The sequence below is a fragment of the Ranitomeya variabilis genome, chromosome 2, assembly GCF_051348905.1.
Source record: "Ranitomeya variabilis isolate aRanVar5 chromosome 2, aRanVar5.hap1, whole genome shotgun sequence".
NCBI lineage: Eukaryota > Metazoa > Chordata > Amphibia > Anura > Dendrobatidae > Ranitomeya > Ranitomeya variabilis.
Genome location: NC_135233.1, coordinates 342,352,172 through 342,379,489, shown reverse-complemented (window position 1 = coordinate 342,379,489; position 27,318 = coordinate 342,352,172). Strand labels below are relative to the sequence as shown.

Sequence of the window (27,318 nt, the reverse complement as noted above, 5' to 3'; positions counted from 1 at the left end):
TCACATGCTGCAAGAAAAATTCACACTTCGACTTGTGCAATGTGAAAGGTGTAATGTGTCGAAAATCCACAACTTTCTTTACAGTGAAAATTCCACAGCAGATATGGGTCGTGGGAACATACCCTTAAGCTGGGTCTATGCAGAGTCTGCGCTGCAAAGGGTGAAATGCTTTGCAAATATCAGCTGTAAATACCAAACATATATATATATAAGAAAAAAAAAAAGTGAAGAAAAAAAAAATACAAAAACTGTAAAGTGACAAGATACATTAACTACTTCATAGACAATTGTTTTATTAGCAATTTTCAGTACGATATTTAGGAATGTTAGATTCAATATGAACATTTACATTTAAAAATTACGAGCAAAAAAAAAAAAAAAAAAAAAATGGCATTGAAAATATGCGCTGAAATGAAGTCTGGGATCTAAATGAAATACTGTGATCTGCTCTTTATGACCGAATTTATAGCATTAGTTTTATAGATCAATTAAATTATAGGGATTTTTAATTATGCCCTAGTATTTTATTTTTCATATTTTTTGCCCACATTTTCATTAAAATGCCAAAATAAATCAGTGCTAGGTCAGATTCAGATTTGGTTACTAATGTCGCTACTTGTAGAAAATTATTAAACAGAAGTCTTCCCCATGGTCACGTCTTCTTACTGACTTGCTCTCCGCAGTTGTGGGTAACTTTGGACAGTCTTCTCTATAGCTTTATCCAGACTGACCACTGGCTTGTAGCCCATGTCCTTCTTGGCCCGCTCACAGCTGTAATAGTGGTAAGTTCCCGCCAGGGCGACCCTCATCGGTGTAAACGTTGGCTTAATTGTGATAAGTGGGCTCACAATGAACACCAAAAAGGAGACAAACAGAGCCAGGTAATAAGCCAACCAGTAGGGAATCTTGTACTTGGGGGCGTCATAATTCAGGCCAACCAAGACCCGAGAAATAAATGTCCAAAATGGAATAGGCTCGTCATTTGTGATATGATATGCCTAAAAGAAGAGAATTCGTAGACATGTATATATCAGCACTGCAAAAGGAGCACTGCATATTGTATACAATATCATATATTATACTGTAATTTCCCCCCGGGATCAATAAAGTGTATCGTATCGTATAAGCACCAGGTACAAAATGTTGTTCTCAGTTTCATTTTGATCCAGCAAATATCCACAGTACTAAAGCATTGTGTAGACCTATAGTGTGGCTGCTTTGGTTTCCTCCATGCAATGCAAATTTCAGCAAAGAGTCCATGTATAATAAAACATATGTAAAAAAAATTATACATACTAGTATATATCCCTCCCTTGGCTAACATTGGCTAACGTGACATACAGTTGTGTGAAAGTGTTTGCCCCTTCCTGATTTCCTATTCATTTGCATGTTCGTCACAAATGTTTCAGATCACCAAACAAATGTACAGGTGCATCTCACAAAATTAGAATATCATCAAAAAGTTAATTTATTTCAGTTCTTCAATACAAAAAGTGAAACTCATTCACTACCCTTCAGAAGTTTAGGGTCACTTAGAAATTTCCTTATTTTTGAAAGAAAAACAGTTTTTTCCAATGAAGCTAACATTAAATGATTCAGAAATGCACTCTCTACATTGTTAATGTGGTAAATGACTATTCTAGCTGCAAACGTCTGGTTTGTAATGCAATATCTTCATAGGTGTATAGAGGCTCATTTCCAACAACCATCACTCCAGTGTTCTTATGGTACTTTGTGTTTGCTAACTGTGACAGAAGGCTAATGGATGGTTAGAATACCATTGAAAACCCTTGTGCAAGTATGTTAGCACAGCTGAAAACAGTTTGGCTGATTAGAGAACCTATAAACCTGACCTTCCTTTGAGCTAGCTGAGAATCTGGAGCATTACATTTGTTGGTTTCAATTAATTCTCAAAATGGCCAGAAAAAAAAAAAAGAACTTTCACGTGAAACTCGACAGTCTATTCTTGTTCTTAGAAATGAAAGCTATTCCATGCGAGAAATCGCCAAGAAACTGAAGACAAAATTTGAACCTTTGGAAGGTGTATGTCCAATTATATCTGGAATAGAAGCAAAACATCACTTAAAAAAAGGAACATCATACTAACAGTAAAATATGGTGCTGGCAATGTGATGGTCTGGGGCTGTTTTGCTGTGGTGAATGGAACCATGAATTCTGCTGTCTACCACAAAATCCTGAAGGAGAATGTCCGGCCATTTGTTTGTGACCTCAAGCTGAAGTGCACTTGGGTTATGCAGCAGGACAATGATCCAAAACACACCAGCAAGTCCACCTCTGAAAAGGCTTAAGAAAAACAAAATTAAGACTTTGGAGTGGCCTAGTCAAAGTCCTGACCTTATTCCAATTGAGATGCTGTGGCATGATAATAAAAATGTCAGTTTATGCTCAGAAACCTGCAAAGAACGGAAATTCTGCACAGATAAGTGGCCAAAATTCCTCCAGAGCGTTGTAAAAGACTCATTGCCACTTATCGCAAACGCTTGATTGCAGTTGTTGCTGCTAAGGGGGGCCCAACCAGTTATCAGGGGCAATCATTTTTTCACACAGGGCTCTGTCGGTTTGGATTTCTTTTTCTCTTAATAAAAGATCTTCATTTAAAAACTGCATTTTGTGTTTACAAGTGTTATCTTTGTATAATATTTAAATTTGTTTTGTGATCTGAAACGTTTAATTGTGACAAACATACAAAAGAATAGGAAATCAGGAGGGGGGCAAACACTTTTTCACACAACTGTATAACTGTTAGGCCTCTATCGACCATTAGCGAACTAACTGTCACTATATCAGTGGTCGTAACCATGGATATGTAAGGTCCTGTAATGCCTGCACATGAGGAAAGAGACATAACAAATCAGAAGAACTATACTACATTTCTAATTGGAGGTATTTGCTAATACTATAATTATTAATACACCTACTACATATTGGGGTAGGATCTTGGAGATTGGTATGGCCATTTAAGTATTTTGTTTTTAATTTGTTATATTTTTTATTTCCCATATGACTTTATTTAATGTATAATTTTATGGTATCTAAGCCTAATATTAGGCTCCTTCTCGCTGTTCTTCACATGGACATTAACATTAATAGACTGACTGATGCATTGTCTGTGCATGCTCCAAACCAGGCACATTGAAATCCTGTCTGTGATGATAATGAGACTGCTGAAAAGTCATCTGTAGAGAACAGGAAGTGTCAGTCTAGTATATGGCCTAGTACCCTGCGTGAAAATTGCAATATTTCAGATTTTTTGTAATAAAGATCGTGAAATGAATAGTGATACTATCAGATATATTTTTAACATTTGAACACGATTTAAACAATAGGTTATTTCCTGACAACATGTTCTATTTCCGGATGAACTCAGCTGTGCTCCATCTTTCCCACTGCACATAACATATAGGATACAGCTCCAAACATAAAGCATACCTTTCCACAAAGAGGAGAGTCCTTCTGTAGATATTCAGCCGCCAGGATATGGCCGTGGACCACATTCTCCACATACGTGAAATCCACCAGATTCTTCCCATTTCTGAATCGATGTGTAAAGTAATAAAATGGAAAGATACCAAATCAAATATAAAACTACGAAAAAGGTCTAGTAAGAAAAACAGGCCTTGTTTCCCTTAGCAACCAATCATAGAGCAGCTTTCAACCTTCCGGAGCAGTTTCTGAGATGAAACCAGAGCTCTGATTGGTTGCTATGGACAACAAGGCCTGTTTATTAAGAAGACCCGGAGCATGATAGGATAATGATACTGAAGGAGTTAAAGCTGGCACGGACATGGCCACTTACCCGATCATGATTTTCATCTTGCCACGTTTTGCTGTCTCCACCATTATTGGAACAAGCTGAGGGTCTCTTGGACCAAATATACCATGGGGGCGAATGGCCACCGTCAAGAAATTATTTGCTTGGTCGTTTGATCCCAGAACCTCCTGCAACAGATTACACCAGTAGTAAATGAGGAAATGAATACGTTTTTGGTTTAACCTGTTAATGGTGTGTTTAACTCCTTCCAGACATGTGACGTACATGTACATCAAACAGGGAGTGCGAGTGGGCATCCGTCGCCCCCTTAGTGACATTTGCAAGGTGTACAGGTGGGGTGCCACGGCGGTTGACAGTCTATTGAAGGCCCCCATGGCTGCCATCTTGGCAATAAACATCATTTGCAACCATTGCAAAAGTCCAATATATAAAATTATTTAACCCACATGGATAACAACATAAAGCAAAAAAAAAGGACAAAATGCCAGAATTGCCATTTTCTTCTTTTGGTAGCCGAACCGTCTACCAAAAAATGCTATTAAAAAACATTGTGGGTACCCTATAATAGTACCATTAAAATCTACAACTCGGCAAGCAAAAAATAATTCTTCATACTGGTTGAAAAATATAAATTTTTACCATTCAATAAAAAAAAATATAATAATAATAAAAATAATTACATAAGTTTAGTATTGCCATAAACGTACTGACTAGGGTGGAGCGAAACGGATCGGACAAATTCAAAAGTCGCCGACTTTTGGCAAAGTCGGGATTCATGAAACCCGACCCGATCCTAGTGTGGGATCGGCCATGTGGTCGACGATCTTCGCGCCAAAGTCGCGTTTTGTATGACGCGTTCAGTGCCATTTTTCAGCCAATGAAAGTGTGGGCAGCGTGATGACATAGGTGTCAGGGGCGTGCACACCTATCGCCATATTATCGCTTGGGGGGGAGGAGGTGGGGGGAGGAGGAGGGAGGTGGGGGGAGGAGGAGGGAGGAGGAGATTTTTTTCCCATTGACTTGCATTGGGTTTCGTGTTTCGGTCGATCCCCGACTCTTCGCGATAATTGGCCGATTTCACTCGACTCGACTTTTGAGGAAGTCAGGTTTCGCGAAACCCGACTCGATCTTAAAAAAATGAAAGTCGCTCAACCCTAGTACTGACAAGTCATTTTTACTGCACAAACAATGAATGCCATAAAATAAACCCCCCAAAAAACAACGGTAAAATAACCAAAAAGGGTCTACTTTTTTCTCCAGCAACAGTGCCACCCTTTGGTTGCGCCTGGTGTTACAACACAGTCCTGAAAACACGATTTTGATCACAGATGAAGATTATAATGCTGTTTTACCTTTTCTTGTAGTATCTTGGTCTCCGTATAGTAGTCAATGGGGTTACGGGCATATGGAAGGTCCTCAGTTCCATCCTTAATGTCTTTGCCTTCAAATACAACACTGGCACTGCTGGTCAACACTAGTTTCTAAGAAAAAAAAATATAGGATTCTAAATGAGCTGTCCACTACTCAGAAAACCCATTCTAAAATACTATATTTCCCATTGTAAAATAAATGAATGGCGTCGGGATGGGAGGTGTTATGCCACGGGAGCCCTGCAGCCACTAATTGGCTTCCATGGGATTAACTGCTGTCATCTGGGGAAGGTGTGGAATAACTATGTGAGCCTTGGCACCGATATCGCTGGACTTGCACAAGTATAGGCGCTAAAGGGGGTTGTCCGGCCTTAGAGTGACTGCAGACTTGTAGGCTATGTGACTTGAGAATCCTCACAGTGTGCACAGTGCTCCCTGTGAGGATTCTCCGACGACTGGAGTGGTTGGCATACATGCCATCATGTGCCGACTAGATGTGTGTTGCCTTGCTCATATTTAGGGTCACATGACATGACCGTCCGCTCCTGAAGCTGGAGAATTCTCACATTGTGCACTGGGCAAGCTGTGAGTATTGACAAGTCGGCAGTCACATAAAATGACTGCATACTTGTCCGCCAGGGGCAGACAACCCCTTTAAATATAGGGTATTTTTATTTTACAAAAAGTGGAATATAGTAATTAAGAAGGAGTCGTCCTAGTAGTGAAGAACCCCTTTCAATTACTAATATTTAACATTAACCTGCAGAAAAAGAAGGTTTCAGGCAGCACAGTGCTCCCCGTGAGCCTCCTGCATTCCCTTAGTCTATGATTACATTATATATATATATATATATATATATTATTGAATTGATAATCCATCTTTTATTTTTTCATACATGGTTACGGCGGTGGCACAGTCAGATTCCCCTTTTAGTTATTCAAAATACTGGAATACATTTTTCCTTTAGCACAAATTTTGATAAATCTCCCGATATGAGTGCAATTAATAGCAAAAATAATGTAGCGACACAAAAAAATTACACAAAATACAAAAAAAAAAAAAAGTACCGTATATAGTTTTTAGGAGAGGTGATAACATGAAGAAAAGTTCCTGATATCAAGTGACTGTATTCCTTATTATACGAGCAGAGATCCAACTCTGGATTAGAAAAGAATTCCTGTTATTGGTGCTATGAACCCATAAGATTGTGTAGTAAAAGGGACTAACCACACAGGGACATGTCATACATGAGAGGATACCAGAAAATGACAGCGCAGTCCCTGAAACTGACATAGAAAACAGACGCGGCACTTCTCGTGTTCATTTCTACACACAATCGATCAGTCAGTGCCATCCGGTGTCACAGTAAGCAGATAATCTCCATTTAGCAGTGACTTGCATCACACGGCCCAACCTTCTGCCCTTAATCATCCCCCACACCTCTACATGTCCCTTCAGGTGGGAACTCCCAGTGGCCTCCACCCTGAGAAAGCAGCTATTCAGACAAGGCGAAAAGCAGCTGTGAGAAGTTTCAACACCCATTGATCGAGAAACATATTGTATTCTCCATCCATCCCATAACAACACATAACAATGTGATGAGCCGTGCCATGAAAGCCAACGCAGCTCAGCTCCATCTGGAATTAAACTACAACGTTTGGACCATAGCTGTTACTATCCAGGAAAACTCAACTTTTACCAGACTCCCGGATCAAGGGAAGGTGGTCATGGAGAAGTTAGGTTCCCAGATTTTACTATATCCACTGTATTACAATAATAAACAGAACTCTTAGACCTGATGAGGCTGGTGAACTTACTTTGGAAATCTATGCCAGAATGGATGCATAATTCTCATACTAAAAAAGGAACATTTTAGGAGTCCAGTTAAAAAGTGACATTACTAATGAGCCCAAGTGTATCCCGTCTCCACCTACCCAGACTGACGGCTGCAGGTTGTACTGAGCAATGTGAGATCTCAGCAGCAGCAAGGAGGAGGGACACTGAGGCGCTGTCAGTCAGGCTAGGTGAGCGGAGATTGTGATTAATTGAATTGATATAGGGGGCCATTGATAGAATAGTGTTAAATCAGTTGCATGCCGCAGTGTCTTGCTCTGGAGGTCCCGACGTGTCTTGTAATACATACTCAGGTTTTTCAGTACATGTTATCTCTTAGGGTGCTTTCATATTGTGTTCCAGCACGCATTAGGTGGTGTCGTCAAGGCTTACGTCTGAGCCCCCCGCAAAATGGGATTTGGAGATATGTGCCGACGGGGCCACAGACTATAATGGTGCTGACAGAGTGAATGTGCGCCCTGCCGTGCATGAGGGCAGCAACACCATGTTTTCTGTGAAGGCATTAAGTGTGAATATGTGAGGTATTATCAGGAGGGAAGACTACAGGCTGTAACATGGATGGTTGCTATGATTACACCATAACTGTAATTGTACAGAAATAATATAGAAATGACAAATCACAAACTGAATGCCAAATGACTACAGTGCTCAGGTATGTACGGCGGCCATGAGAGGAACCTGCTGGTTATGTAAACCGTCCTACCATAATGAAGTGGTTTTATTATTCACTATTATGGTAACAGAAAGATCCTGGAAATAAGAAGCATCATGATGTCATATACATGTCTATAATCAGTACAGGACCCGACTATAACGGGGTCACAGGCAGCCCTTTACTGTTACATCATGATGTCATAAACACGTCTATAATCAGTATAGGACCCGACTATAACGGGGTCACAGCCCTATATTGTTACATCATGATGTTATATACATGTCTATAATCAGTATACGACCCGACTATAACGGGGTCACAGCCCTTTACTGTTACATCATTATGTCATACTAGATGGTGGCCCGATTCTAACGTATCGGGTATTCTAGAATATGCATGTCCACGTAGTATATTGCCCAGCCCACGTAGTATATTGCCCAGTGACGTAGTATATTGCCCAGCCACGTAGTATATTGCCCATTAATGTAGTATATTGCCCAGTGACGTAGTATACAGCACAGAGCCACGTAGTATATTGCACAGCGACGTAGTATATTGCACAGCCCACGTAGTATATTGCCCAGCCCACGTAGTATATTGCCCAGTGACGTAGTATATTGCCCAGCCACGTAGTATATTGCCCATTAATGTAGTATACTGCCCAGTGACGTAGTATACAGCACAGAGCCACGTAGTATATAGCCCAGCCACATAGTATATTGCCCAGCCATGTAGTATATTGGCCAGTCACATGGTATATTGCCCAGCCACGTAGTATATAGCCCAGCCACATAGTATATTGCCCAGCCATGTAGTATATTGGCCAGTCACATGGTATATTGCCCAGCTACGTAGTATAGTGCCCAGATACGTAGTATACAGCACAGAGCCATGTAGTATATTGCACAGCGACGTAGTATATTGGCCAGTCACGTAGTATATTTCCTAGCTACGTAGTATATTGCCCAGCCACGTATGTCACAAATTAAAAAATAAAAAATAAACATATACTCACCTTCCGAGTGCAGGCGGCAGCTTCCGGTCCCAGGGTGTGATGACGTCGGGGTCACGTGACCGTGACGCCATGGCAGGTCCTTCTCGTGCAGGCCCTGTGATGCCGTCGCGGTCACATGACCGTGACGTCATGGCAGGCCCTTGTCGCACACCATCCTTAGCACCGGAACCTGCCGCTTGCATGGAGCGGTCAACCGAAGCGTCGCGAGGAGCGGGAAAGGCGGCGGAAGGTGAGTATATAATGATTTTTTATTTTTTTTAAATTATTTTTAACATTAGATGTTTTTACTATTGACGCTGCATAGGCAGCATCAATAGTAAAAACTTGGTCACACAGGGTTAATAGCGGCGGTAATGGAGTGAGTTACTGGCGGCATAACGCGGTCCGTTACCGCTGGCATTAACCCTGTGTGAGCCGTGACTGCGGGGAGTATGGAGCGGGCGCTGGGCACTGACTGCAGGGGAGTAGGGAAGGACTAATCGGACTGTGGCCGTCGCTGATTGGTCGCGGCAGCCATGACAGGCAGCTGGCGAGACCAATCAGCGACTTGGATTTCATGACAGACAGAGGCCACGACCAATGAATATCCGTGACAGAAAGAAAGACAGAAAGACAGACAGAAAGATGGAAGTGACCCTTAGACAATTATATAGTAGATACATGTCTATAATCAGTACAGGACCCGTCTGTAACGGGGTCACAGCCCTTTACTGTTACATCATGATGTCATATACATGTCTATAATCAGTACAGGACCCGACTATAACGGGGTCACAGCCCTGTATTGTTACACACGTGGTCAAAATTGTTGGTACGCCTCGTTTAATGCCAGAAAAACCCACAATGGTCACAGAAATAACTTGAATCTGACAAATGTAATAATAAATAAAAGATCTATGAAAATTAACAATTGAAAGTCAGACATTGTTTTTCAACCATGCTTCCACAGAATTAAAAAAATAAAAATAAAATAAAAAAAACTCATGAAATAGGCCTGGACAGAAATGATGGTACCCCTGAAAATAATGTGACAAAAGGGACATGTTAAATCACAGTGTGTCCACTAACCAGCATTACAAGTGTCTACAATCTTGGAATCAGTGAGTGGCCTGTATATAGGGCTACAGATACTCACTGTGCTGTTTGGTGACATGGTGTGTATCACACTCAACATGGACCAGATGAAGCGAAGGAAAGAGTTGTTTCAGGAGATTAGAAAGATTATAGACAAATGTTAAAGGCAAAAGTTATAGGACCATCTCCAAGCAGCTTGATGTTCCTGTGACTACAGTTACATATTATTCAGAAATTTAAGATCCATGGGACTGTAGCCAACCTCCCTGGACGTGGCCGCAGGAGGAAAATTGATGACAAATCAAAGAGATAATACGGATAATACGAATGGTAACAAAAGATCCAGAAAAACTTCTACGCAGATTAAAGGTGAACTTCAAGCTCAAGGAACATCAGTGTCAGATCTCACCATCCGTCGTATGAGCCAAAGTGGACTTCATGGGAGACGACAAAGGAGGACACCATTGTTGAATAAAAATCATAAAAAGCCAGACTACAATTTGCCAAACTACATGTTGACAAGTCACAAAGCTTCAGGGAGAATGTCCTATGTACAAATGAGACAAAAATGGAACTTTTTGGCAAGGCACATCAGCTCTATGTTCACAGACGGAAAAATGAAGCATATCAAGAAAAGAACACTGTCCCTACTGTGAAACATGGAGGAGACTGTGTTATGTTCTGGGGCTGCCTTGCTGCATCTGGCACAGGGTGTCTAGAATCTGTGCAGGGTACAATGAAATCTCAAGACTATCAAGGGATTCTAGAGAGAAATGTGCTGCCCAGTGTCAGAAAGCTTGGTTTCAGTCGCAGGTCATGGGTCTTGGAACAGGATAATGACCCAAAACACACAGCTAAAAACACCCAGGAATGGCTAAGAGGAAAGCATTGGACTATTCTGAAGTGGCCTTCTATGAGCCCTGACCTAAATCCTATTGAACATCTTTGGAAAGAGCAGAAATATGCCGTCTGGAAAAGGCAACCTTCTGACACGAGACAACTGGAGCAGTTCGCTCTTGAGGAGTGGGACCAAATACCTGTCGAGAGGTGCAGAAGTCTCATTGACAGTTACAGGAATCGTTTGATTGCAGTGATTGCCTCAAAAGGTTGTGCAACAAAGTATTAAGTTATGGGTACCATCACTTCTGTCCAGGCCTATTTCATGGGTTTTATTTTATTTTTTTTTTAAATTCTGTGGATGCACAATTGTAAAGCAATGTCTGACTTTCATTTTCATAGATTTTTTATTTATTTTTACTTTTGTCAGGTTATTTCTGTGACCATTGTTGGTTTTTCTGTCATTACACAAGGGTACCAACAATTTTGACCACGTGTGCACATCATGATGTCATATACATGTCTATAATCAGTAAGGGACCCTACTATAATGGGGTCACAGCCCTTTACTGTTAGAGTTAATCACTGGTGGTCTTTACTACAATCCACAAAATGAGGCTGCCAAGAAAGAGAGATACAGAGCCGCAGCGATGGTCCTAAATAACATCCTGTGATTACAGCAGCCTCAGCGCTAATTCACGCCGTGTGTAAGAGGAGATGGAGATTGGAAAGGATAACGTTAGCGAACACCCTTATAATCAGTGACCGAGGTGCAAATCTCTACCATCCCCAAACCATAAAGACGCTGGGAAGGTTTCCAGACAGACAACTGAGGCGACGACGTGTGTCACTTTCTACATATGCAGAGCCTTATGTTGGCAATTAGCTTTAAAGTATAATAACAAGAAAAAATGGCTGCAGGTTTTGTTATGCACATTTGTATCCTGTTGGCTGGACTGGAGGTGAGATGTGGACTGGCAGATTTGACGGCACCTTCCCCGACGCTCGTTTTGAAATCATCAGTCCTCATACACTGGCCAGGACTTCCGGAAGTAATAGCGCCCGGGACGGTTCTGCGCGTGCGATGGAGAAGATCGCGGTACACATTGTGATGACATGATGCCGCCACCGCTGATCTCCTGGACGCCATGACAGCCGGACGTCTAGGACAGTATAAGAAGCAAAAACTATTTTTTTTTTTTTTTTTACAAATTACATGTATTACGCTCTGCGTTCTGGAGAATAAGGGACATTAAATTTGCAGAGAATAACTTCTCCGTAAATCAAATTTCCAAGGAAGACAACTGCATGAACAGGCAAATGATAATTTTTCCTGACCCACTCAAATGTCCAGGTGATGTATGACCAGTTCAGCTGAACCTTCATGTGGGCTCTGATTATGAACCAGTATAAGGCCAGTTTCACACGTCATGATATTTCTAGTACTGGAAAAACTGGTACCGGAGATATCCGTGTCCGGGTATGTACTACATGCGGCACGCGTGTGCCGCATCAGTAGCACATGGACAGCTGCCAGGGAAGAAGCGCTACAGTAAGTGCTGTTCCCCGGCGGCTGGTGCTGAAGCCAGCTGTCATCATTCTTCCCTGCTCTGCCGTAATCGGTGCGAGGAGAGGAGAATGATAAGATGAGTTATCTTAAAGTCCGAAGGATAACAGCGGGTGGGGTTTTTGGGACTCTTACCCCCATCATCAGACACCTGCTGCCGCTAATAACAGTGACAGCAGGAGCGTATGATCGGGGTATTCTACAGCCGCCACCTGCGATCTAACAAAATAAATGAATGAAAAACCCCATGTAGGTTCTTCCCTATTTTCTTGAATCAACCAGACAAAACTCACAGCTGGGGGCTGAAACCCTCAGCTGTCAGCTTCTGCAAGGTTGGTTATCAAGAACAGAGGGGTCCCCACGCCTTTTTTTTATTATTTAAATAAACAATTTTTTAAAAAACCAGTGTGGGGTCCCCCCATTTTTGACAATTAGCCTTGCTAAAGCTCACAGCTGGGGACTGCTATTCTCAGGCTGGTAAGGAACCATGGATATTGCCCCACCCCAGCCTTAAAACAGCAGCCCACAGCTGCCCAGAAAAGGCCTATCTATTAGATGCACCAATTCTGGCGCTTTGCCTGGTTCTTCCCACTTGCCCTCTAGCGGTGGCAAGTGGGGTTCATATTTGTGGGGTTGATGTCACCTCTGTAATGTCAGGTGACATCAAGCCCAAGGCTTAGTATTGGAGAATGTCTATAAGACACCTATCCATTACTAATCCTTATATGTTAAATAAAGAGACAGCCAGAATAAAATCCTGTATTTAAAAAATGACATAGACTCTTAATATTATAAATTAAACCATACTTACACCCCGCCTAATTCCCCGAAGCCCTTGATCTCCTGTAATAAAGGTAAAATAAAAAAACAACAATATACCATAACTGTCCGTCGCTCTGTCCCACGCTGTAATCCATGTCTGGGGGCTAAATAGTTTTCAACCAGGACGGTGCCAAGATGTGACTGTCCATGCTGAGAACCAAAGGTCAATGAACAGCTGGGAGCGCAGCATCAGTCACCAGCAGTGACATCATCGAGGCCGGGCTGAACTACGGTGACCTCAGGAATGTGGGAAAAAGCCAGTGATGATGTCACCGCTGGTGACTGATGCTGCACTCTCAGCATCTCATTCACCAATGGTTCTCAGCCGGGACGGTCGCATCTTGTCACCGTCCAGGTTGAAAACTATTTAGCCCCCAGACATGGATTACAGCGTGGGACAGAACGACGGACAGTTATGGTATATTGTTGTTTTTTTATTTAACTTTTATTACAGGAGAGGAAGGGCTTCACAGGAAATAGGCGATGCAGTAAGTATGGTATAATTGAGATTAATAAAGGAGTCTGTGCCATTTTTTCAAATAAATGATTTTATTCTGGCCGTTTTTTATTTAACATATAACTATAGGATTAGTAATAAATACATGTGTCTTGTTAACACCTCTCCACTACTAAGCTTTGGGCTTGATGTCACCTGACATTACAGAGGTGACATCAACACCACAAATATTAACCCCAATTGCCACCGCTAGAGGGCAAGTGGGAAGAGTCGGCCAAAATGTCAGAAAAGGCGCATCTAATAGATTCACGTTTTCTGGGCCGCTGGGGGCTGCTATTTTTAGGCTGAGGGGGAGGGCACGTCTTTTTTTAAAATTATTTATTTAATTAAAAATAAGGCGTGAGGACCCCTCTATTCTTGATAACCAACCTTGGAGAAGCTGATAGCTGATGGTTGCAGCCCCCAGCTGTGAGTTTTGTCTGGTTGGTTCAAGAAAATAGGGGGGAACCCACGTCAGGTTTTTCATTCATTTAGTTAGATCGCAGGTGGCGGCTGTGGAATACCCCGATCATCCGCTCCTGCTGTCACTGTTATTAGCGGCAGCAGGTGTCAGATGATAGGGGGTAAGGGTACCGTCACACAGTGCAATTTTGATCGCTACGACGGCACGATTCGTGACGTTCCAGCGATGCATTTACGATATCGTTGTGTCTGACACGCTACTGCGATCCGGATCCCCGCTGAGAATCGTACGTCGTAGCAGATCATTTGAAACTTTCTTTCGTCGTCTAGTGTCCCGCTGTGGCGGCATGATTGCATTGTGTGACACAGGTTGTATACGATGTGCGCACAGTAACCAACGGCTTCTACATCGCAAATACATCATGAAATTATCGCTCCAGCGCCGTGTATTGCAACATGTGACCGCAGTCTACGACGCTGGAGCGATAATCATACGACGCTGCAACGTCACGAATCGTGCCGTCGTAGCGATGAAAATGGCACTGTGTGACGGTACCCTAAGAGTCCCAAAAGCCCCCACCTGCTGTCATTGTTCGGACTTTAAGATAACTCTCATCATTCTCCTCTGCTCGCACCGATCACAGCAGAGCAGGGGAGAATCAGGAGAGCCGGGTTCAGCACCAGCTGCCGGGGAACAGAGCTTACTGCAGTGCTTCTTCCTCGGCGGCCGTCCGTGTGATACTGATACATCACAAGGATGGCATCCATGTGGGGTATGTGTTTACACGGACCCATTGACTTGAATGGGTCCGTGTGATCCGTGCAGATGCACAAAAACGGACATGTCTACGTGTGTGTCACTCAGACACACAGTCCGTGCAGATATGTGCACAGACCCATTCATTTGAATGGGTCTATGTCTGTCAGTGTCTCTGGTACGTGTGAAAACTGTCACCACATGTACCTGAGACAATGACGTGTGAAAGAGGCCTAAAAGAGTTTTGGAAAAAGACAGATTAAAGAGTTACAAACTCTCCCGTCAGAAAGTGCTCACTGATGGATTCTCAGTTAAATCGGCAGACCACCACTTACATACAACTCAATGCATCGCTTTGGGCTGCAGCTGGAGCTAAATATTTAAAATAAATCTGCAGCGCTACGAAAACTCGCAATATATCCTTGGCCTAAAAGCCCAATTTATGAAAATATAAAATCATTTAACCTATACGATAAATGCCAGAATGATAACAAAAAAAAAAAAAATTGCTATTTTATTAGTTACATTCCAAAGATTGTATTTACTCCAAAATGGTACTAATAAAAATGCCAAACAAAAGAACAAACAAACACCACCTCAAGAAACAAAGCCAATTTATTCTCTTTTTTTTTGTAACAAAAAAAAAAAAAAGTGTCTACTAAAAAATGCCCATTTGGTATCGCCGTAATTGTACTGACCTAAAGAATTATGTTACCAGGTCATTTTTATTGCACAATGAACTCTGTAGATAAAAAAAAAACTCAAAAAAACGCCGTTTCACCGCACTTGGAATTTTTAACCAGTTTTTACAACATGGTAATGTGAATGGTGCTAACTACGGTTGGAGACATTTCGGACATTTACACATAATTCCTTTCAATGTGAAGCGAGTCAGTGACACCGGCCATTACTGGTGGGGCCGAGTAGCCCCTGGTTCTGAAGTGCTGCCCACGTGTTCTTGGCAGAACAGCAATGTGAGCGCTCCTACAGATGCCCGTTGTTATGGACGGTGACACTGAACGCCACATTGTAACGCCGCTTTATTCCTACGGTCACCTGAACGCCGGCTTCTTTGCAGGCTTGGATGACTGTCCTTGTCCCGGTGTAATTCACTTTGTAGAACAGCTCCTTATTGTTGCTAAAAGGGGCCGGTGATGCGCAATGGAAGACAATGTTCACACCCTGGAGCGCCGGCAGCAAATCCTGCAAGATAACGAAGAGTATGTAAGGACTAAGACAATGGAAGGTTTGTAAATAAAGCGAATTCGCATCTCAGCAAGGCCTCGTGCAGATATCTGATCTCTCCACATACGTGAAAAACGGATTATTCTGGTCTGATTTTCTCATATGTGAAGAATATAAAAAAATAAATAAATACAATTGTCAATCCTCTCCATTCGGACAGTCTGTGAAAAACGAACTGAACTCTGACGTCATCCAAGCACAATTTCATTTTTCCCCGGACCCATAGACTTGCATTGCCGATTTTTATTGAAGGATTGGATGAAAACACCAAGGTTACTTACCGGTAGCCGGTTTTCCCGGAACCCATGAGAGCACACCTGAATATATGGGTGCTGTCATGGGAGAAGGGAAAACACCAAGGTTACTTACCGGTAGCCGGTTTATCCGGAACCCATGATAGCACACCTGAATATATGGGTGCTGTCTGGGAGAAGGGACAACACCAAGGTTACTTACCGGTAGCCGGTTTTTCCAGAACACATGACAGCACCTGTATATTTAGGAGTGCTGTCTTGGGTGAAGGGAAAATCGGACATTTCCCCTTTGCAAAAAAAATCAGACAAGTGAATGGCCCATCACAGGTACTACTGCTATATGTGAAAATTACAAATAACACCTGTACACAAAAATTGTAGTGATGGGACATTGCTGGGATATGCCACCACTTAATTTTCGATGAAGGTCTGAACTCTAAGACCCCCACCGATCCCAGTGGAGACATTTATGTCTTCTTACCGTTTTACTACAGAGATCCCCAATATGAAACTGCACTCGCTCATTCTCAAAGCCCTGACGGATGTCAAATACATTGACGGAGTATCCTCTCTCCAGCAGGCGCTCCACCATGTGCTGGCCAAGGAATCCCGATCCACCAATCACAGTGCATTTCTTGCTGGCCTAGAATATACAGAAGGTCTTTATTAGGGGGCACGGTATGGGATCGGCCGTAAAGTAGCATCATGGAAACAGCAAATGACAATTCCAAGGTTTCCCTGATGGAATGAGTGAGCATTTAGGAATATGGGGTGGGCGCTGGGTCATATGATGGCCCCTCAAGTCATCTCAGGGGTACGACACTGTTATGATTCATCCCCAAAACTAGAAATCCACTTTCTGATATAATAATATTCATCATTCTAAGACTCCATGTCAGTCAATAAAGCCGATAACAGCAGCTGGTAGGGATCTTAGGAGTGGAAACATGCTTTTATCATTGTGGCAAATATGCAAATGAAGTCACAAGTGCGCAGTGGGTGGACCTGGCCCCATAAGTGCTCTCCTCAGTAAACTCCTGACTCCTCCTATAAACCTCAAAACTACCACTGATAAAGGCACAAGAGTTGGTTCAGCTATGTGAATGGTGCAGGACACGTCATCCGCATCTATCAGAGCGTGAGGACGGGTTTTACTAGCGGAGAGGAACAGACGCCCATCAGACCGGACCAGACTCATTTACACCAAATCAAATGGTATTTTGAGGTTTACAGGGGAGTCAGGAGACAGTTTAATAGTTTGTGAAATGCATAACAGCAGCAGAAAAAGGTGGTGGCATTTGTTGGCAAATAAAACACACACGCCACCAGAAGAAGCAGGCGGCAAAACGCGCGTCGGGGTGAGGGGACGCCAGAACAAACCACACATTAGGTAACTATCAACCTTTACTATCTATTGTACCACCCTAATCACCAGATACCAGGGGAAGGTTGTTGGCATGTATATAATGTGGAGACCATGCAGTGATTTATAAAGACAGGTCTCCTTTCCCTGTTGGTTACACATAACACAGGATTACTGATGTTAATATAACCTGGCTTTAGATATATTGAGTCTTGTTGGAATAAAAAGGTGTGGAGTATGTTTTTTGAATGGCTATTATTGCCAAAAAAAGTATTAATACAATTATAACATATTCTGTATCGGTTGATAATAAAGAAATTTTTGCCTTAGATTATTATTGATTGAATGTGGGGAATTTTTCTATTCATTTTTTCTGGCGTCCCCTAGATGGCATTTTGCTTTTTTACTGTTGTTTATTGTCCTTTATTGGTTTGAATAAAAAATTATTGATTTTATATTGTGTGGGATCTCTTCTTTGTCCCTAACATTAAATGATGTGGGATTTGATGGTTGCATTTTGATGAAGTGCCCTTAAGTACTTTTTGGACCTATGTTGATTTAAATAAAAAACTGGCGACAGGTTCCCTTTAATGGTTGGGAAAAAAAACAGACTTCCTTTAAAGGGATTGTCTATCTCCGATGACTTTTTTTTTACTTAAATGCATATATTTGGGGCTAAAATCATTTTTGCAATTGGTTTTATCAAACATTTTACACCATTTTCCTTTTACAGGGTCTTGGTTTCCCTGCACATTCAACTTTGATGTGATCTCTGGTCATAAATCAGAAAATACAATGAGAAACACTCCCAATGCACGGGCAGAATTAGCTCACTTACAGATTCTCAGTTTACTCATTCTGCAGTAGAAAGAGCAACAGAGGCTACAGAAGGCAAACACTGCAACATCTTTAATAAAGTCCAATTGCAAAAATGATTTTTAGCCAAGAATGCATGCATTTAAGTACAAGAAAAAAAAAGATAAAGTTGTCAACTTCTTTAAAGTGGTTGTCTGGTCAAAACTGATAAGTCTGCAGTCACTTTGTGTGACTGCAGACTTATGAATCCCTCCAGTGCACACACTGTGTGGTGTGGGGATTCGCCGGTTTCAGATCGGGGAATGGAGGGTACGTATTATTTACACTCCCATTGGTCAAGGGTCTGAAATTGCCGAATCTCTGCAGTGTAGTGTGCGCACTGGGGGGATTCATAAGTCTGCTGTCACACAGAGTGACTGCAGACTTATCGGTTTTGACCGGATAATCCCTTTAACTGTTCAATAAATGACAGTGACTCTGGACAGTTTGGTTTTGGCAGGTAAATAGGTGAAGCATTAGGTGCAAAAATTCCCAAATCTGTGCAATTTGCTATGAACATTTTGCATTTCAATGCAATGTCTGATTGGTTGAAATAAAACACAGCCGTGGGGTTACCTAACAATGGAGTAATTCCTAAGGAAGATTTTTTTAACAGAACAGTTTACGTTAAGGAATATGGATGTGTAATAGAGAGGTTTTTGCAATGTAATCTGAGAGCAGCATAAAGTAGGGGCAGAGGCCCCGATTCCAGCGATGTGTCACATGCTGATTTGCTTGCTGTCATTTTGATACAATCAGGTTTTTTTTGCTGCAGATCTAGCAGAGCCCTGAATGCTGAGCCCTGTATAAACCCGCCCACACCACCGATTGGCAGCTTTTTGTGTACACTGTGCATAGGCAGAAACCTGCCAATCGGTGGTGGGAGGCGTGGAAGAACAAGGAAGCATGAGATACCTAGTTCTATAGTAATAATCTGCTGATAAAACACTGATTTTATCGAAACAGAAAAACACAGCCTAGTAACTGACATCACTGGAATCAGGGTCTCCGTCCCTACATCATGCTGCTTTCAGATTAAATAGCAAAAACCTACTGATAGATTCCCTTTCCAAGTGACAGAAATGTATACAATAATTAATCCAGTCCACATTACGCTACTTACAGGTCGGATTCGTGTCGCCATTTAAATATATTTTTTCCAATGTTCACCTGAAAACAAAAGAGATATAAATATGGATCCAATGCAATCTACTCTAAAGGAACATGATCAATATACATGAACCACCAGCCCAAGCCAATTTGATGGGGCCGGGTTACTAAACTTGGGCTCCCACATACCCAGAGTAGGTCCGCCCCCCGGACTCCCACATACCCAGAGTAGGTCCGCCCCCCGGACTCCCACATACCCAGAGTAGGTCCGCCCCCCGGACTCCCACATACCCAGAGTGGGTCCGCCCCCCGGACTCCCACATACCCAGAGTGGGTCCGCCCCCCGGACTCCCACATACACAGAGTGGGTCCGCCCCCCGGACTCCCACATACACAGAGTGGGTCCGCCCCCCGGACTCCCACATACACAGAGTGGGGTCCGCCCCCCGGACTCCCACATACACAGAGTGGGGTCCGCCCCCCGGACTCCCACATACACAGAGTGGGGTCCGCCCCCCGGACTCCCACATACACAGAGTGGGGTCCGCCCCCCGGACTCCCACATACACAGAGTGGGTCCGCCCCCCGGACTCCCACATACACAGAGTGGGTCCGCCCCCCGGACTCCCACATACACAGAGTGGGTCCGCCCCCCGGACTCCCACATACACAGAGTGGGTCCGCCCCCCGGACTCCCACATACACAGAGTGGGTCCGCCCCCCGGACTCCCACATACACAGAGTAGGTCCGCCCCCCGGACTCCCACATACACAGAGTAGGTCCGCCCACTGGACTCCCACATACACAGAGTAGGTCCGCCCACTGGACTCCCACATACACAGAGTAGGTCCGCCCACTGGACTCCCACATACACAGAGTAGGTCCGCCCCCTGGACTCCCACATACACAGAGTAGGTCCGCCCCCTGGACTCCCACATACACAGAGTAGGTCCGCCCCCTGGACTCCCACATACACAGAGTAGGTCCGCCCCCTGGACTCCCACATACACAGAGTAGGTCCGCCCCCTGGACTCCCACATACACAGAGTAGGTCCGCCCCCTGGACTCCCACATACACAGAGTAGGTCCGCCCCCTGGACTCCCACATACACAGAGTAGGTCCGCCCCCTGGACTCCCACATACACAGAGTAGGTCCGCCCCCTGGACTCCCACATACACAGAGTAGGTCCGCCCCCTGGACTCCCACATACACAGAGTAGGTCCGCCCCCTGGACTCCCACATACACAGAGTAGGTCCGCCCCCTGGACTCCCACATACACAGAGTAGGTCCGCCCCCTGGACTCCCACATACACAGAGTAGGTCCGCCCCCTGGACTCCCACATACACAGAGTAGGTCCGCCCCCTGGACTCCCACATACACAGAGTAGGTCCGCCCCCTGGACTCCCACATACACAGAGTAGGTCCGCCCCCTGGACTCCCACATACACAGAGTAGGTCCGCCCCCTGGACTCCCACATACACAGAGTAGGTCCGCCCCCTGGACTCCCACATACACAGAGTAGGTCCGCCCCCTGGACTCCCACATACACAGAGTAGGTCCGCCCCCTGGACTCCCACATACACAGAGTAGGTCCGCCCACTGGACTCCCACATACACAGAGTAGGTCCGCCCACTGGACTCCCACATACACAGAGTAGGTCCGCCCACTGGACTCCCACATACACAGAGTAGGTCCGCTCACTGGACTTCCACATACAAACATCAAGGATTCCAAAGGATGGAATGCAAGTTTTACAGAAACTTTTCCCACAAGAAATGTGGAGCACCCTGATCAGCTCCTCCTGCTCTATAACACCCTGCCTGCAGATCAGAGATCATTTTCATCATGACTGGTTGCTGGTTCCCACAATGAAAGTATGACTGATATACACAAAATAGTAGGAAACAATCAATGGAGCAATTAGTCGGAGGTCAAATAATTCCAGATCACATAGATAGGCTCCAGAGCCAAAGTCTCCATAGCGACCAGCAGACAGGGATTCCTGCTTGTCTTCACTGCTGCTTCCGCTAGACCGCCCCTTTAAATGTCTGCCCTGAGCCTGTGCTGCGGTGCAGACGCTGGTTGGCCCAGTTGCCCTTACCTGTCCCCGGTGCTCTCAGCCCTCTCCCCGCTGTTATCTTCTGAGCTCCCAGTCCTCCCTGTATAACATGCAGAATTGCAGATAACATGCCTGACTATGGGCTGAGAATCAGCCGAGCTCAAATGCTTGCATCTGATTGGTTAACCTAACACTCAGTAAACCAATAGAAAAAGACATCAGCAGCTCCCATGGTAACCAGCATGTAACGTCACTCAGTATGCGCCTGGGGGTAGCACCGCGTGTCAAGCCTCGTTCTGGCCAATGACAGTCTATTTCTTATTGGTTAAGCTGTTGATAGATGGCCAATAGGAATTAAGTTGACTAATTTGCTGAGCGTTGATTGGTTGACTGAGTGTGTCCCGTGTTAATGATTGGAGCAGGCGGTTGCGCCGTGTGGTAGGAGAGGTACTGGTTCGGTAGCGCTGCAGCCCGATATGGTGAGTTGTAAAACATTGGTCAGATATAATATAACGCTGAGTCTGTACTGTGCCCTAGTGAGGATACACTCTAGTGTAGGCGGGGTGGCTGCCCAGGTGCATGCTGGGGGCTCACACCTCACCTGGAATCTAGGAGGCTGACTCTAGCATTGTCTTATTGCACCACTTCATATGTGGGATGGAAACATGAAGGATTTCATAAATACTGATGCATATGTAACAATAATAGAAACAAATATTAGAAAAATATGAAAAAAAGATAAATGAGAAAACGTAATAAATTATTAAAAATAATAAAAAAATGTTTAGAATTGAGAGTCCTCAGTGGTTGATACCTTTTAATGGCTAACTGAAAAGATGGTAACAAATTGCAAGCTTTCGGGACTACACAGGTCTCTTCATCAGGCAAAGACTAATACAAATTCTGAAGAATCACATATTTATGCACAACATAGCACAGAACAAAAAAAACCCATGGATAAGACAGGTGGCATGAAGCAGAATTACCATGAGAGATAAATAGTTATGTCCATAAATGTTGGGCCAGTTCTTAGATAAGGAATGTTTTATTGTCCTCTGATTGGGGTCTCTGTTGTGATGACCCCTCATAGTCTGAGGGGCAAGTTCCTTAGTTGATGTAAAAAGACATAAATGCATGTGACACATTCATTCCTGCACTAAGAGTGTCAAAGGTCGTCATCAGTTTATATTCCCAGACTCTTCTGTCTCTCTGTGTTTTGAAGTTACCTTTCAACACAAGTAATTTCATGTCCATAATGTTATGATTTGGGAGACAGAAATGTATTGCCACAGGTATATCCATTCTTTTTTCTCTTATTGTATGGCGGTGAGAGTTCATCCTTGTTCTCAGTTTCTGCCCTGTCTCCCCCACATACAGACCCCCAGTTGGACATTTAGTACAAATAATTAGGTACACCACATTAGATGTGATGCAGCTGAAAGGACCTGGTATCTTGTAGTCCTGATGTGAATTGAATATCTAAAAATAATAATAAATATAAAGTATAAATATGCATCCTCTGCCACTCCCCTTTAGGCAGCGGTGCCGTTCTGTGGCCCACAAGGTTGGGTACTGGAGCCAGTTTTATCCCCACGCTGGTCCATGATAGTGATGAGCTCTTATGTACGCACCATAGTATAGTTTTTGGTGGTCCCCAACATTTCTTACCTTGAAAACCACATCCAGCACCTCCCTACCCCACCGCAGTGACCCCCAGAGCTCCACACTACTGTTACAATGACAGCCGGAGCCCCCCACAGAAATCACCCTTCGCCCCCCCACACACACAAAACACCTTGTACCCCCCACAGAAAGCACCTTGTACCCCCGCACAGAAAGCACCTTGTGATCCTCCACAGAAAGCACCTTGTACCCCCCACAGAAAGCACCTTGTACCCCCCACAGAAAGCACCTTGTACCCCCCCACAGAAAGCACCTTGTACCCCCCCACAGAAAGCACCTTGTACCCCCCCACAGAAAGCACCCTGTGCCCCCCACAGAGAGCACCTTGTACCCCCCACAGAATACCTTGTACCCCCCACAGAAAGCACCTTGTACCCCCCACAGAAAGCACCTTGTACCCCCCACAGAAAGTACCTTGTACCCCCCACAGAAAGCACCTTGTACCCCTTCCACAGAAAGCACCTTGTGACCCTCCACAGAAAGCACCTTGTACCCCCTCCACAGAAAGCACCTTGTGACCCTCCACAGAAAGCACCTTGTACCCCCCACAGAAAGCACCTTGTACCCCCTCCACAGAAAGCACCTTGTACCCCCCACAGAAAGCACCTTGTGACCCTCCACAGAAAGCACCTTGTACCCCCCACAGAAAGCACCTTGTACCCCCTCCACAGAAAGCACCTTGTGACCCCCCCACAGAAAGTACCTTGTACCCCCCCCACAGAAAGCACCTTGTACCCCCCACAGGAAGTACCTTGTACCCCCCACAGAAAGTACCTTGTCCCCCCCCCCCCCCACAGAAAGCACCTTGTACCCCCCCCACAGAAAGTACCTTGTGACCATCCACAGAAAGCACCTTGTACCCCGCCACAAAAGTGCGGGGCTACTCACAAAAATCCCCACCTGGAGACGTGCTCCTCATAGCTGTTTGCTAGACCTGTTACTAATGCATCAAGCTGACAGACAGCCATGAGCCACACACCACAGAGCTGTGCGACACAGGTTGGTGACCCCTGCTGTAGACGATCAGTCCACTTTTGCCCCCGGAATGCTCTAATGTGTGGTATAAGTGGAAATGCAAGGAGGAAAATTCCTTTAGCACGGAGGATTATCCGATATTTGATTTAAAGGGGTTGTCTGATCTTACGCTACATATCTGCAGTCACTATGTGACTTCAGAGCTGTGAATCCTCACATACTGTACGCTGTGAGGATTTTTCAGTGTCGTCACTTGGAACGGCGGTCATGTGAGTGCAATATGTATATGCCCGGTCACAGTCCGACTAGTCGGGGGTGGACTCAGTGCAAGGTTATTGAGCGAGGCTGGGAGAAGTCTAGTCGGGATGTGGCCAGGAGAATGCATATTGCCGTTCCCAGCAGCGGAGAAGCAGTGCATGAGATGTGAGTAGACTACAAGTCTGCAGTCACTCTATGTGACTACAGACTTATGAATAAGACCGGACAAGCCCTTTAATAAATCTCATTGAAAAGGGCTCCTTCTTCTGAAATGACATATTATATTGCACAGATTATCATCAATCTTTAATTGTAAGGTAATCCAGTCTATAAGTCCTCCTTCTCCTCATGCTGATTGCATGCAGGGCCCCGTCTCAGTGGAGCAGTAGTCAAACTTACGCATCACTCCACTCACTCTCTATTGGACTGCCAGTGGTAGATGAGCATTGTGCACAACTATTTCCATCACACCCCTAGAGGATGAATGGAGCAGAGCTGTGTGTGCCCGACTCTCGCTCCATTCAGATGGGGCTCTGCACTGTCCAGCTTTCATGATGGGGGTCCTAGCGGTCAGACCCTTAGCAATCAATACGTTGTCCCCTTTAATGTTGACACTATTAAATTGGCACAACCCTTTAGGTTTTGGCTCAAGTTTGTGTTAAACAAGCCGTGCTTTACTCATCCTCCCCAGATTCTGGGCTGAGTCTGCAGTGTCTGTTATTGTCTGCAGCGCTGATGTCACGTTGACAGTGCTGCAGCCAATCAGTGAGCCCAACGGCTCCAAAGGAGTTGGCATGAGTCATCGAGTTCAGTTATTGGCTGCAGCGCTATCCATGTGACATTACTGCCGCAGACAATAACAGACACTGGGAGCAGCAACAGAAACTCCATGATGGACCTGGGGAGGGTGAGTAAAAAAATATATATATTTTTAAAAAACTGCAGCTGGGGACAGGGGTTTGGATAAAAGCAGAAAATCCCTTTAAAATAATTTTTATAATTTTTTATTTTTCTCTTTTCCATTTGTTCTGCTTTTCTTACTATATTCCCATGTGTCTCTAGACCCGCGAGCTACTGAATCCTTAGCTTTCATCTGCTCCTTTTTAGGCATCTAACTACAAGAAGCCATCATTAGGAACAGCAGTTCAGAGGAAAAAGCCGTGTCCAAAACCTGAGCTCAGCGAGGAGCAGAAGCAGGAGATCAAAGAGGCCTTTGATCTTTTTGATACCGATTCCAGTGGAACCATAGACGTAAAGGAGCTGAAGGTGACAGTGTTATTCTGCATGGATATAGAGCTAGAGTGCGGCTGCCAGAATATTGGTCATTCTGAAGGGCCTTGTCATCAGGCTGGGATAGTATTCCATCTCTGATATTTCTGAACTTGTTTGTGCAGCTGTCCCATTAAGAAGGAGTTTCCTGGGTTCAGAATATTGGTGGCCTATCCTTGGTATAGGTCATCAATAACTGATCAGTGGCTGAACAACCCCGGGTACCCTCACCGATCACTATTAGATTCCGGGGTACTTCGCAGCCTCTGTTTGCTGCGACTCCATAGGTTGGTCAGGGTACAGAGTGGAATGGTACAACGCTGCATACCCGGCTCTGCTATAGTGAGGAGGTGCAGGGGAATGGCAGAAATATCCCTGCGTCGCCTCTTACCACCGCAGGCCTAGGGCCAATGCATCGGTTCCATTTAGCACCGTTGCTTTCATTCAATGGGTACAGAAGACCCCATGCAGATCTGAGCACTGCCTCATCCGCTAGTATTGAGCTCTGCCTAGTTACGTTGCTTATTTCATATATTCTGACTTTTTTTTTCACTTTCTCAGGTTGCTATGCGAGCTCTGGGGTTTGAACCCAAAAAAGAAGAAATTAAAAAGATGATTTCAGATATCGATAAGGAAGGAACAGGGAAAATCAGCTTCAGTGACTTTCTTTCAGCGATGACCCAGAAGATGGTAAGATCCTCTCATTGCCATAAAGCAGATGCCGTATATTAAGGGATTAAATAGGTAACATTGCACACTGTTAGTAACACGAGCAACTTGTCAATTGAAGTCTCTGCTTGCAGCTATTCAGAAAACTTTAAAGGGCGCACAAAATGACTGATCAAACCAAGAACGTGAGCTTGTTGCACCATGGCGGGGCCAAACGGTTCTGTGCACCTTCCTGCCTGCTTGTAGTCCTATTTCCACCCCTCAAACTGTATTTAGATTGACAGCTGTGGCTTCATAGAGCCTGGGAAGGGGGGACACAGATGGAAGACAAGCAGGTGGGAAGTTACACCGAACAGTTTGGCCACAACAAGGGTGCGCCGAGCGCCTGTACTTGGTTTGTACATTTATTTTGTGCTGACAGAGTCCCTTTAAAGAGAATCCATCATCAGGATTTCACCCCCAAGCTATTTATATGCACATGTAACTCTTTCAAAGACAAATCAATACCTTTTCCTTCTTTACTGAGAAATTTGTGTTTGAATAGATATGCAAATAAGGCGGAAGTCCTATTTGTAGATCTGAAGCCTCTGTCACTCCAGCTCTATTCCCGCACAGTGCCGCCTACTCCTGCTTGAATGACAGCCTCTATGCTGTGCGAGTTCAGGCAAAGGAGCCATCGGTCAGGCAGGAGGAGGTGGCGCTGACCGGTGAATAGAGCTGGAGTGACAGAGGGTTCAGGTCTACAAATTGCCCTTCAGCCTCATTTAGATCAGTTTAAACATCTATCATTTCATATCCCCCTGACAAATTCCTTTTAATTAGTTGCATCCAGTATTGCATAGAATAGCATTTGTTCTTTTTAACATAATACCCCTTTTATGAGAATACGGATTGAATAACGTATTGG

At 44.3% G+C, this 27,318-nt stretch overlaps 2 protein-coding genes across 2 annotated transcripts in view; one reads left to right on the top strand and one right to left on the bottom strand.

Moving 5' to 3' along the window:
• Window positions 1–273: 273 nt before the first annotated feature.
• Window positions 274–21,850, bottom strand: NSDHL (NAD(P) dependent 3-beta-hydroxysteroid dehydrogenase NSDHL). The gene is made up of 8 exons (XM_077285410.1): window positions 21,600–21,850; window positions 19,505–19,551; window positions 16,645–16,806; window positions 15,721–15,867; window positions 5,146–5,274; window positions 3,818–3,960; window positions 3,451–3,553; window positions 274–998 (listed from the first exon to the last, which is right to left on the bottom strand). Exons 2-8 carry the CDS (start codon window positions 19,523–19,525, stop codon window positions 663–665), a joined length of 1,041 nt encoding a protein of 346 aa, XP_077141525.1. The 5' UTR covers window positions 19,526–19,551; window positions 21,600–21,850; the 3' UTR covers window positions 274–662.
• A 58-nt stretch (window positions 21,851–21,908) lies between these two features.
• Window positions 21,909–27,318, top strand: part of CETN2 (centrin 2) — a 33,508-nt gene continuing 28,098 nt past the window's right edge. Inside the window, exons 1-3 of the mRNA XM_077285411.1 lie at window positions 21,909–22,036; window positions 25,581–25,739; window positions 26,304–26,432. Coding sequence (XP_077141526.1) covers window positions 22,034–22,036; window positions 25,581–25,739; window positions 26,304–26,432 — 291 coding nt within the window. The 5' untranslated portion in view covers window positions 21,909–22,033. The remainder of the gene's footprint in view (window positions 22,037–25,580; window positions 25,740–26,303; window positions 26,433–27,318) is intronic.